Source organism: Tenrec ecaudatus, chromosome 4 (assembly GCF_050624435.1).
Source record: "Tenrec ecaudatus isolate mTenEca1 chromosome 4, mTenEca1.hap1, whole genome shotgun sequence".
Lineage (NCBI taxonomy): Eukaryota > Metazoa > Chordata > Mammalia > Afrosoricida > Tenrecidae > Tenrec > Tenrec ecaudatus.
This window is the reverse complement of record NC_134533.1, coordinates 100,960,649-100,973,706: the sequence shown is the minus strand read 5'-3', so window position 1 is coordinate 100,973,706 and position 13,058 is coordinate 100,960,649. Positions and strand designations below refer to the sequence as shown.

The following is a 13,058-nucleotide window of genomic DNA, read 5'->3' as shown; positions in this document are numbered from 1 at the left end:
TTTATTTAACTCAAGCCCTGCATAATAAAATGCAGAATGGTGACTGAATTTGTTGAAGCTAAGAATTTTTTTTAACCTGGAATATGGTTATCTTAGTAATTATTTCGTTAGATACAGTGTGAAGGCACTGTATACCGCCAGATCTCTGTCTCTCTCTATAGAAATCATATTGTATTTTCTTTACCTTCATCTGGAGCGTAGTACACATAGACTTTAATGAAGTTTAATATAGAAGATCACCTTGTGATATTTACAATGTTCTTAAAATAAGCCTTACTGATTAGAAATACAGAAAAACTGGGTGTAGAAAAATCCCTCATCAAAAATAAGGATATAATCATCAGGAAACGTTCTGTTCATGAATACTAGACAAAGCCCCTCCAGGTGTGCACATCTCAAAGCCAGCTAAATGAATCCCATGAGACGCCACGGGAGGACACAGCAGGACCACAGCTCTAGGTTTTAGATGGCAGTCTCTTCAGAAATTCAAAGATTCTAACAGATGGGTCAAGCCGAGGTTCAAAGCAAGTTTGGCTCTGGTTCTCTTGGGAAAAATGAAAATATTTCCATTTGTTCATCACTTGTGAATGAACAACTGAAGCGCACTAGCTAGTCTACAAAGTCAGCCTTATATCACCACCCACATATAAAAACAGTTGAATCCACAATCCTTACAAAAATTGAGAATTAGTTTAAAGCAAGCCAGATTTAATATTTCTCTCCTATACCTAACTTTACCTTTGTTCCTCTTCCTTGTTTCTTCAGGCTTTTGTTCACCTCAAAAAAGAACTCAGGGGTGTTAACACCGATTACTATCTCACCAGCACTTTCCTTCTGTGACTCCAAAACCCTCCCTAAAAATGTACCCAGGTGTTTCTTTACGGAATGTTGCATGACAAAAAATCACCTCTTAGAATTGGAATTCCCAAAGAAGCTCAATGTTCTCTTAACTAAACAAGGGAATATTTGGTGACATATTGTAGATACATTCACATATTCAACATCAATTTTTCTTTTACCTTGAAGGGGAATAAATAATACCTTAAGGGGAAAAAAAAGTAATACTATGTCCCAATATATTTTTTAATCATTTCATTGGGGGCTCATACATTCTTATCACAATCCATACATACATCCATTGTGTCAAGCACATTTGTACATTTGTTGCAATCATCATTCTCAAAACATTTCTATCTACTTGAACCCTTGATATCAGCTCCTCATTTTCCCCCTCCCTCCCACTCCCTTCTCCCTCATAAAACCTTGATAGTTTATAAATTATTATTTTGTCATATCTTACACTGTCCAGTGTCTCTCTTCACCCACTTTTCTGTTTTCTGTCCCCCAGGGAGGAAGTTATATGTAGATCCTCATAATCAGTTCCCCCTTTCTACCCCACCTTCCCTCCACCCTCCAGGTATCGCCACTCTCACCACTGGTCCTGAAGGGATCATCTGTCCTGGATTCCCTGTGTTTCCAGTTCCTATCTGTACCAGTGTACATCCAATGGTCTAGCCCGATTTGTAAGGTAGAATTGGGATCATGATAGTGGGGGGAGGAAGCATTTAAGAACTAGAGGAAAGTTGTATGTTTCATCATTGATACACTGCACCCTGACTGGCTCGTCTCCTACCCACGGCCCTTCTGTAAGGGAGTGTCCAGTTGCCCTCAGATGGGCATTGGGTCTCCAATCCGCACTCCTTCTCATTCACAATGATATGATATTTTTGTTCTTTGATGCCTGATACCCGATCCCTTCAACACCTCATGGTCACACAGGCTGGTGTGCTTCGTCCTTGTGGGCTTTGTTGCTTCTAAGCTAGATGGCTTCTTGTTTATCTTCAAGCCTTTAAGACCCCAGACGCTATATCTTTTGATAGCCAGGTACCATCAGCTATCTTTGCCACATTTTCTTATGCACACATTTGTCTTCAGCGATTGTGTCGGGAAGGTGTACATCATGAAATGCCAATGTCCCAATATTTTAAAGAAATAACTCAAAATTAAATGTTCTACTTATTTCAAACAGCATCAGTTTTTCTGCTTAGCTATTCTGGAATAAAACATTATAGTGAGAAATGTACCTATATCACACTAGTGAATATCTTTTAGGTACAATGGGAATTTTAATAGACATCAGGTGAAACCATGGTTAAATGTATCTTTAAATGGCTTTTTATTTTAAATAGATGAGGCTTATCTCATCATGTGGTCTACTTTATCATGAGTTCTAATGAGAAGAAAAGGAACTTGTGTTTATCAGTGTTCAGGTAATAAAGTCCCATTAGAAGAGATTTTAAAATTATATAAGAGCAACTTGAACTTTAAGGAGAGGGTACGTTTTGTTCTTTTTTTCAGCCTCAGATGATGGATACTTTACACACATTGAAAGTACATTTTACCTACTTTCATTTTTCCTGGGTGAGTGTGGGAGGGTTTAAAGAGTGATATTTGTTTTCTCACAGTTCTGAAAAGTAAGTAACTCAAATCCAACACTCAGCTGTACTGAGTCTTTCCTTATTGATAGCTCCAGACATGCCTGAGCCTCTTGGCCTGTTGATGGTCCTCATAGCATTTTTCTTCCGTGTGTGTGTGTGTGTGTGTGTGTGTGTATTCTAGTCTTTTAAGGAAAAAAATATGATTTGGTTTAGAAATATCATTTACAGACCTTGTTCATGTGAAAATGGAAAATTCCCTATTTTCAAATAAGATCATATTCACACTTACTTCAAATGCACTGCCCTCAAGTCTCTTACCATAGCAACCATATGTAGATTCTCCGAGACAGTAGCTCAACGTGACAGCAGACACCATCATCTTTAGCCCGAGGAGCTGCTTGTAGGTTTAAGCATTAGAGTGAGCAACCCAGTCCTGATCCCATGGCCCCACCAAGGTTTCCTCCAGAGGTACTCCCTCAAAACGCAATACCATCAACTCCATTCTGACTCACGGCCCCAGAAGCCAGAAATTCAGTGCATTGTCAAGGGGAAATGTAATTTAAACATTCAGAGCGATCTGATTTTGTCTATTATACAGCACAACCTCTGAGCATCTTATTGAAGGTTCCATGAGAGAGACACCACTGTGTTGACGGCGCCTTGCATGGGGCTGGAGAAATCGGCAGTTCACAGGCTGGGTTGGGAGCATCGTGGAAGGAGTCCTTCTCTTTAGAAACAAGGACTGTGATTTTGTAGGCTATCTTTTAGGCCATGTCCAAGAAGACTTAATCAATAATTTTGTGTTCTAATTTCTAAAGGTTAATCCATATGAAACTATTTGTGTCACTTTTATTCCAAGTAAAACACGATAAGCAATGTGTCTACGGTCTGGGTACCTTCTTGGTTATCCTTTTAATGCACATATTTGTTGTTCTTTTTGTGACTATAATACAACGAACATATTGGAGAACATGCCTTGTGGTGATCATTGATCTTTATGATAGGAGTTGGTTTGGCTTTTTGTGCACAAGAGTTTGTTACAGGCTGAATTATATCATTTCTATGTCTGTGGGTGTATACATGCACACACACGTACCATAATCACCCTTAAAAAATGTTGCCATGCTATTGATTCTGACTCATGGGCTTCCTTTGTGGAGAGAATCAAACTCTGCTCCATAGGTTGTTTTTTGTTTGTTTGTTCTCTTTGCTTTGATAAGAGTAAATATTTCATCAGACCACACTTAAGTAGGAAGAAAATGAAGCTAAGGGTATAACAGACTACTGAGATTCTACTAATTTAGGCTCAACTTTATTTGTCTGTTATTTATTAGCTTTTCAATGTGATTTGATTAAAAGGTTACAGAGAAAATTGGCCTTTCATTCAGCAATTTGTCCAGGTTGTTTCATGATCTGGATTGTAATCCCTACAATACAATACTCTTCTCTTCCTCCCTGTGTTTGCCGATTTTGTTTCTTCTATCCTACATCCACTTTCTGCCTTCTGAGCCGTATCCCTGGGGACACACTGCCTTTCCTCGCCTGTGGTTGATTATTCTAAGGAGCACAACTCTTATTGTTATTGGTCACATGTGTCTTCTTTGGTTAAAAGTTGAGTCATGGTTGTTGTCCAGTAAGATCTGACTCATAGCGACCTCTGTACAACAGAATGAAATATTGCCCAATTCTGCTCCATCTTCACAATTGTTCTTATGTTTGAGTCCATTGTTGCAACCAGTGTGTCGATCCATCTTCTTGAGGATCTTCCTCTCTTTTGCTGCCCCTGTACTTTGCCAAGCATCAAGTCCCTCTATAGGGAATGATTTCGCTTGATAACAAGTCCAAAGTAGGTGAGGTGAAGTCAAGCCTTCCTTGCCTCTAAGGAGCATTCTGGTTATACTTTTTCCAAGACACGTGTGCTTGTCATTGAAGCAGTCATGGTACTTTCAATCTTCTTTGCAGCATTATAAATCAAATGCATTGAACGTTCCTCAGTCTTCCTTATTCAATGTCTGACTTTCATACGCATATGAAGTGACTGAAAATACCATGGTTTGGGTCAAGCATACCTTAGTCCTCAAAGTAACAAGATCCTTTTCAACATCTTAAAGTGGTCTGTGCGGCAGATTTAGCCAATAAAATGTGTTGTTTGATCTCTTGACTGTTGCTTCCATGAGTATTGAGTCATTGGGGTAAGTTTAATTCCAAGTTTAAAGAATAACAGAGGTTGCATCTCTGCTTTTTTTTTTTTTACCCAATGCAGTATGCCATTTAATTTTCTCAATAAATCATTTTGTGGAGTGGTCTCTCCACTTGCTTATTTAAACAAATGAAATTATTTTTGTACCAACATTTAACTAATGTGATACCAGTTTACTTATTTTTTTCATTGGTTACAAGCCTATCTCTTACCTTCAACAGCAACAGACGTTTGCTCTTGAGTTGATTCTGACCTGTGGCAATCACTGATATTTCACAACTGCACTGCACATGATTTTCAGTAGTTGCAGTACACCCTTTCTCTGTGGGAGTAAGACCTTGTGCTCTTCACTCACTGCTCAGAAACTCTATGACGCTGCTCTATGTCACGGGGGAATATGAGAAGCCAAAATCACCGGGGCTCTGGCTAACAACAATACTCTGAGAGTCTTTTCTTTCTAGTGTTTCTGGGTCGTTTCCATGATGCAGCTAGGTGGTTCCCATGGTGCTCCTGACTGCATTTGTACCCCAGTTTTGCAGTTAGTTGTTGAGCACAACTCATTCGCACCCTCCAGGCACCTTGACTAACCCTTGCTCCTGATGTTAGTCACCCTTGAGTCAGTTCCAACTCATGGTGGACCTGTGTGTGCAAAATAGGACCGCACCGTAGATTTTCAAGGTGGGGCCTTTTGGAAACCTATTGCCAGGTCTGTGTCCCCTGGCCCTCTAGGCAGTTCAACCCATCAACTTTTCAGCCAGCCATCAGTCAAACACGTTAATCATTTGATCTATCCATGGGTACTTCTCCATCTCTCACCAGGCCGCAATTATCTTGAGAGCTAGAATTGTCACTTATTAATTTTCTTATCTATAAAAGCCTCACTCAACACTCACGATTTTTCAATAAATAATTGTTGAGTGCATCCTGATTGCCATTCCCCTGCTGCTAGTAGTCCTTTCTATTGGTGGTGTTTCATTAGCTTTCACAAAATAGAATTCTGAAACAACATTGTGCCAAAATTTAGAAATAAAATGTATTACCTATGGCAGATGTTATAGAGGAAAGAGGTTGGCATTTGAAACCAGAAAGATTTGAATCAAACAATGAGATTGGACAGCTAGTGGTGCTCCCATGGTGAATCAGGACACTGAGGTTGGACATATTTAGTGAGAAATGTCCAACACATTTTAAAAATGTAGAACATGAATAAAATATTTATAATCTACTGAGGTATTGTTATATTATTTTAAGGGTTTATTTGGGGTTATTTTTTTTCTTGAAAGCATGGACACATTTATACCTGCATCTGTATATAGTATGACTGTTGGCAGGACATCAGTTCGACTGTCCTGGAAAGGACAGTGTGCTCGATAACATAAAAGGTCAACAACAAAGAAGACCTTCAGTGGATAGCTTGGCACAGTGGCTGAAAAAATGAGCTCCAATGTAACAGCGATGGTGAGGATGGAGCAGGGCTGTGAAATGTTTGTTTGTTTTAGTCTGTACATAGGTTTGCTAGAGTTCAGAACAAGCTGTATAACACCTAACAATGACATGCATGTGTCTGTAAAACTGATTCACAATACAATCAGATTTCTCTAATTTTGGGTTATTTAAAAGTTGAAAAGAAACCTATGCTATGAATATTTGAAAGTGTCCAATTTTCCATCTGTAAAATGGAGTTAGTTACAACTATTGTGAAGTTTTTTCTGAATATTTATGGCAGTAACATATGCATAACCACCCACAGTACCTAGATTTTAAAGGGTACTAATGTTACTTGAAACCAATCTATTTTTAACTTAATTGATTAGAATGCACTTTAATGGACACAGAATTTAGTGAAGACTTTAAATCCCATGAAACTAATTTTTAAAATAGTTTCTAAATTGAGAGAGCATGATATTTTTTTAAAAAATTAATCAATAAGGGCAACGTTCAATTAATTTACTTTACTGATTGATTTTTCTTTGAGGTCATTGCTTTTCAATTCAATGAAAGTGTTTTTAACTTACAAATCAATTCAATAAAGTGATATTTATAGAAGCTGGAATATGTCCAGAGAACATGATGAAATTCTTAGTAGGCTCCAAGCTTGGCCTATGAAAACAGTCAAATAATCTTGTGAAAGCTCACAAAGGAGAATATTTAAGATGACACTGATGTCATTTATTAAGTAGATCCATTTAATCCACAAAGATTAAATGTGCTCTTAGCAAAAGGAAGATGTAAGACCAATTTAGTGAAAGTTTAAAATAGACTTGAATTCCAAATAAAAACCAAAGGATTTTTCCTACTACGTATTCCGAAACGGCACAGCTGCCTTAGAAAGACAGGCCGTATCATTAGAAGAATTTACATCGATATTTCATAATAATATGAGCTTGTTACCAATGATAAGATTGAGGTAGATCAAGGTTAGCATGGTTAGAGTAAATAACATTGATAACTATCTTTATTTTTTTAATTAATAAATCTTTTTATTGGGGCTCATACAACTCTTATCACAATCCATACATACATCAATTGAGCAAAGCACCCTTATACATTTGTTGCCCTCATCATTCTCAAAATTCACCTTCCACTTGGGTTCCTGGAATCAGCTCGGTTTCCCTTTTTTACCCCTTCCTCCTCCCTCCCCACTCCCCCCTTCCCCCTGGTCCCTTGATAGTTTATAAATAATTATTATATCTTATCTTACACTCCCCGGCGTCTCCCCTCACCCACCTCCCCATTGCCCATCTCCCAGAGAGGAGGTCACACATAGATCTCCAAGATCGGTTCTCTCTTTCTACACCCCCCTCCCTCCTGGTGTCGCCACTCCTACCGCGGGTGTTGAGGGGTTCGTCTGTCCTAGATTCCCTGTGTTTCCAGATCCCTGCTGTACATCCTCTGGTATAACCAGGTCTGCAAGGTAGAATAGGGGTCATGATAATTGGAAGGGGAGGAAGCGTTCAGGAACTAGAGGAAGGTTTTTAGTTTCATTGTTGCTACACTGAATCCTGGGTGACTCATCTCCTCCCCACTACTCCTCTGCAAGGGATGTCCAGCTGTTTACAGATAGGCATTGTGTCCCCATCACTCACTCCCCTCATTCACAGTGATGTGATTCTCACCACCACCCCACCTTTGTTGTCTTTTAGCTTCAAACTTCTGTAATATTTTGACTAGCTTTTGCATGCCAAACATTTTAATAGGCTACATACTAAATTTTTATTTGCTGGTTCTTAAGCAATCTTATATTTTCATATGACCTGAAAATTGTTCTTTGGGCCTTGTGTGTGTGTCTGTGGTGGGGTGTGTGTTAAATATAGACCTTAAAGCTGACAACAGAGAAACTGTCAATGTTGTACATATTTTCACCAGGTCAGGTCTTATAAATCCATAGACATTTGCCTTACCTTTGACTTTACTCTGATTTTTTCCCTTTAGATGTTAATTGCATTATTCCTGAATAGTTTATTAGAAACGAAAGTAGGAATCTATCCATTGGGTCCTTTTGAGCAGTTGTGCAGGATGTAAGCGGTGGTGAAAGGGTAGACTAGGTTAAGGAATTTAATCATAAGGATTAGACCTCAAAGGAAGAGGAAAACTGGGATGTGAACTGAGTGCAGCTAGAGGGGAAATAGGTGACTCTTTAGAAGGAAAGTAATAAGTCTCACTCAGAAGGAAGCCACAAAAAAGATATAATTATAGAGACTTTTTAAAAATAAGCCATTGGTAATACTTCCACATCCTTGGGAAAGTAGCTGAAATAATTTAAAGGATATATGTATCCTAATCTACTTTTAGAAAATGAACATGACTTATCCTCACAGAGAATTTACACATGAGGAATATGAGTTCTATAATACGTAAACCGAACCTGATACAGAGCTGCGCAGACACACAAGGGACCTTGGTGACTAAGGAATTAGCTGCTAACTGAAAACCCAGGGGGTCCCAACTACCAGCCACTCCACTAGAGAGAGACGTGGCAATGCACTTCTCTACAGGTTGCCACCTTGGACACCACATGGGGCAGACCTGCTTGGAATTATGGGTTAGTGTGAACTGGGAACGACTCAACAACAATGCATCTGGTTTACTTGGCTTATGAGAACATAAATATCTTGGCTCTGAATCCACGCTTGTTTCTAATACCAGTCTGAATGAATTATGGCCCTGAATCATGTGTCCTGAGTGTGATGGGCTCAAGCAGGCCTTTTCTCTGGAGTGCATTAACCATAATTTCAATGAAGTCTAGGATCCTTCATTTCCCACCATCAGTAGTAGCCTATTAAAATGGAGATGAAAGAGGCATTAGATTTCTTCTGATTCAGATGTTCTCAAGTATTATTTTAGCACTTAAACTGCTTGTTTAAAACTCTTACATAACAATTTAATATACGAAGTAGGGTTTTTGGTTGGTTGGTTAGTTGGGTTTTTTTTTTTAAGGAAATTGAGCTAGAATGAGCTTTGGACGCTTGGACCACTGCGGCTCACTGTGCCACCACCACCACCACCAAATTTCCAACACTATGTAAATAACAGCTTCCCACAAATGGTTTGAGAATAAAACCTAAATTATTGCCTTCATTTTACAGCCAGGTTTTGGGGTTTTTTTTTGGCAGGGGGATTGTATATAAGGGGAAAAAGTAAGTGAATAGAAATCTCAAATATGGCAAAACTCAACATGCTGTGGTATTGACAGTCTTCAGTGGAAACATATGTAAAATAGGAAGAAATTTCCCTTTATGCTATCCAGATCACAGTCACAAAAATTAATAACTCAAATGTATAATTGAATACCTTTCACAAGAAAACAAATTCTGAGAAATGAAACAGATTTCTCTCAATACAAACAATCATTATAAGAGATATGGAAGAGCTTTGCTTAGATGCCTTATGGCATGCGCAGCCATTTAGTTTCCATGGGACCCTACAGAATAGCAGCTAGTTCAGACAAGCTACGCTTTACCGAATAAGGAAGAACAAAGAAGAAGTGGTGCATTAGAGTTGTGGTGTGCGTGAAGAATATTGAAATGACCATGAACTACCGGAAGACGAAACAAATCTGTCTTAGAAGAAGTGTAGCCAGCAGGCTCATTCAAAGCAAGGATGGTGACGATCTGTCTCATGTATTGTGGACGCATTAAAGGGACATGACCCTGGAAAGGACATCATGCCTGGTCAAGTGGAGGATCAGTGAAAACAAGGAAGACTCAATAAAATGGGTTGACACAGTGCCTAAAACAATGGGCACAAACATTAATAATTGCGAGGATGGCTAAGGATCTGGTAGTGTTTTGTTCTGTTCCCCGTTGGGCCACTATGACCTGGAAGATACTTGATGACAACTAACAGTGACAACTCTCTAATGCACTGGGATGGTGTCTTTTAAAGGAAGGGATTGGTTTCTCTTGGGTGTTGTTTAGAAACTAGCTGGAGCCTCCAGAACTTTCCCCCAAAGAATTGCAATGATCTCCGAGTAAAGGAAATGGAAGGAAGGGCCGAGAACAACAACTGAATTTCACAAAGTTACAGATCCCAAAACTTAATGACCATGCCAAGAGTCGTTGTTACTGATGTTTTTAATGATTATATTGCTGTTAGCTCACTTCTTCTGGGACCTGGAGAGCGGTGATACATTCACAACCTGCCTCAATGCTTTTTCTCCCCTTAACCTAGGACCTAGTGTTTAAAACAACCTGCAACTTCCTTGTTGGAAGACTCATCATGCCCTGAATTACTTACTAACTTAGCACACGAGGGCAAATCGCCCTCAGGAAGAAAGAAAGTCTGCGTGCCCGTGGTGCCGATCACCAGCACGTTTCTCTTTAAGTCGATGGAGCACTGGTGTCTTCGAAGCATATCGAGTCCTAGCAGCATGTCCATGGGCTGCTCCTCCAATATACAGAAAGAGCATTGTAAGAAATCACCTTCGATCTGAATCTGAGCTAGATGGATGCGGCCAATAATCCTCTGGGTGCCCACTCCTTTAGCAATGCCCGCCCATCGTCGGTCGACCAGCCGTATTATGTTACATTTCTCGGCACAAGCTTGGCTCATTATTGTCATCTGTGCGCCCGAGTCAACAAAAGCCTTCAAAGGATACCCGTTCACTTTGCAGTTAATATAAAGCATTGCAACCTGTCCAAAACTTTCCGGCGCTTCTTCCATAGCTATGTTCATGTTTTCCTCGATGTTCTGCTGGCGGATTTCTTCTTCTATTCTGGCCTGAGCTTCCAGGTCAAACGGGTCAGCAGCGTAGAGGCGAATCCTCTCTTGCTCTTTCAGCGCCCTCTCCCTCTGCTGTTCCATCAGCACCTGAGAAAAGGTCTCAAGATTCCCACTGAGCAGAGCTTCTGCCAAGCGAGGGTTGCGCTCCTTCAGCAGGGACAGATCATGGGGATTGGACAGCAGCATGCTCCGGATCAAGGCTGGACTGTCCAGACCTTGAGAAGACGCCATCTTCTCTCCAGAAGCCAGGCGGGCCTGATGCGCTATTTGTGCACGTTGCTGTTGATGGTATTGCTGTTGGCGGGAGCTGGATGTTCCAGGTACGGCCACCCCACTTAAATCTAGCTGAGGCTGGCTGGATGTTCGGCCTGGAGGTCGAGACCCTGTATTCTCCTTCTGAAGTAAGACTACAACATCACCATCTTTGAGGCCATAGGACCCCAAGGAGCAATGGTCATCAGCGAGGAGTCGCTCGGTGAAGATGATTTGAGTCTCCTCCAAAGGAATGCCAGACTCAAGTTCACAAAGTACCCGGAAGTTGTAAAGCTCAAAATCAGGACTGACTTGGAGAGAGAAGGTGACTTCGGAGAGGTCCCTCCGCACACAGTACACAGTGATCAGCATGGCCTGGGCCCAGGAGGGCCAGGTGAGCAGATGACATTGGATGGTTCACTTGCTGACCAGAGATGGTTTCTGGTTTCTGAGCCTCTGCTTCTCAAGGCTTGACGCTGGCTCGGGTTCATTCAGCTCCCCAAGAGGTCCACTCCCACCCAGCTGTAGTGCTTGCTTCTGGGGCCCATGGAGTGTGGAAGTCCCTTGCTGTGTTCCGAAGTTCATGTGTAGGTATGTGCTTTGGAACTCAGATTGTCTGCTTCCGTAGAAACACAATTGCTTACGTCCGGTGGGTTCTAAGGCCACCCGTTCAAAGCCAATGGATGCAATGAAAGGGGGACGATTCTTTCCAAAACTTTTTTCCAAAGCACCATGCCAACCCTCGTTTTGTTCATTTTTAAATGTCATGTACTTTTACTGGTTCCCTTTTTTGTTTTCTATATGAGAAGTGTTCTGGTATGCTCTTAACAGGAAAAATAAGTCAGAGTTGATGCCTGCTCTTACAGTCTCACATACCAGGGATGGATTGATGGGTAAAGGATCAGAAGGCTGGTCAAGTATTTTTACATATATATGGCCATGTTGCTAAAACAAAATGAAATAGAATAAAATGACAAATTGTGTTTTCTCTCAAAAGGATATTCAAGCTGGGTGGTGAAGTTAACCATTGCGCACTGAAAATTGGTGAGCATCGGTCTAGACAAAAAGAATCATTTAGAAAAGCAAGAACTCATGGCAGAAAAAGAAAACATTCAATTTAATAAGAGGGATTTGTACATGGATTTGAATTTGCGCCTATATTGAATAAATCCAAGGGGTTTACATGTCATCAATAAGCAAGAATCTCCTCTATGCCCACAAAAAACAGAGATGAGAAGGAAACAATGTAAAGACACTTATGGTTAGTTTTGTTTGGTTAATGTTCTTAATGTACCCAAGGAAGACCTTCTAATGCCATATAGAGGGGCGAGTGGAGTCAGAAGACCCATTTAGGAGGTGTCCTTAATAATAGCTCAAAGGTAGAATTGTTGCTACTTTCCAAAAGGCCTAAGAAAGACTGAAATTGTTGGATACGCAATTTTTTCTTAAGCAAAATGAGCAGAAGACATTGACCCACTGGGTGTGAGCACATAAAAGAAGCAAATAATATGGACAGTAGAGGGTCTCAAAAAACAAAACTGGTGAGAAAGTCGATAGGAGGTACAGACACTTAATGCACTTGTGTGCTAACTGAAAAGTAGGCAGTGTAAGTTCATCCAGAGGCTCCTTCCAAAGAGACCTGGTGATGTACTTCAGGGGGAAAAAATGAGACATTGGAAACCTCATTGAACACTGTTCTACACAGATATATGAGTTCTCCCTTTACATCAGAATCGACTCAGGGAAATTGGTTTCGTTTCTGGTTTGAAATAGGTGCAGTCTCTAACATACCAGTGAGATGGCCCTTTGTGATGAGAAAATTCACTTTAATTCTGCATTACATGGATTTATGAATACCATGCTGAGATCCAAATATGATTCTGACCCTAGAGCACAGTGCACCCCTCATTCATATGGGAGTGGAACCTCAGAAAAATTGGTGATCA

The 13,058-nt window shown here is 40.4% G+C and overlaps 2 protein-coding genes across 3 annotated transcripts in view; one reads left to right on the top strand and one right to left on the bottom strand.

The window, feature by feature from the left end:
- The window catches only part of PDGFD (platelet derived growth factor D), a 284,897-nt gene that overhangs the window by 115,166 nt on the left and 156,673 nt on the right, over nucleotides 1-13,058 (top strand). The gene's annotated exons all lie outside the window — the stretch shown is intronic.
- DDI1 (DDI proteasomal shuttling factor 1) lies at nucleotides 10,312-11,484 on the bottom strand. Its single transcript, XM_075545107.1, has one exon. It carries the CDS (start codon nucleotides 11,482-11,484, stop codon nucleotides 10,312-10,314), a length of 1,173 nt encoding a protein of 390 aa, XP_075401222.1.

What these genes read in the sequence shown, in the direction of transcription:
- DDI1 (XM_075545107.1), bottom strand. Translation starts at nt 11,484, where the DNA reads ATGCTGATCACTGTGTACTGTGTGCGGAGGGACCTCTCCGAAGTCACC.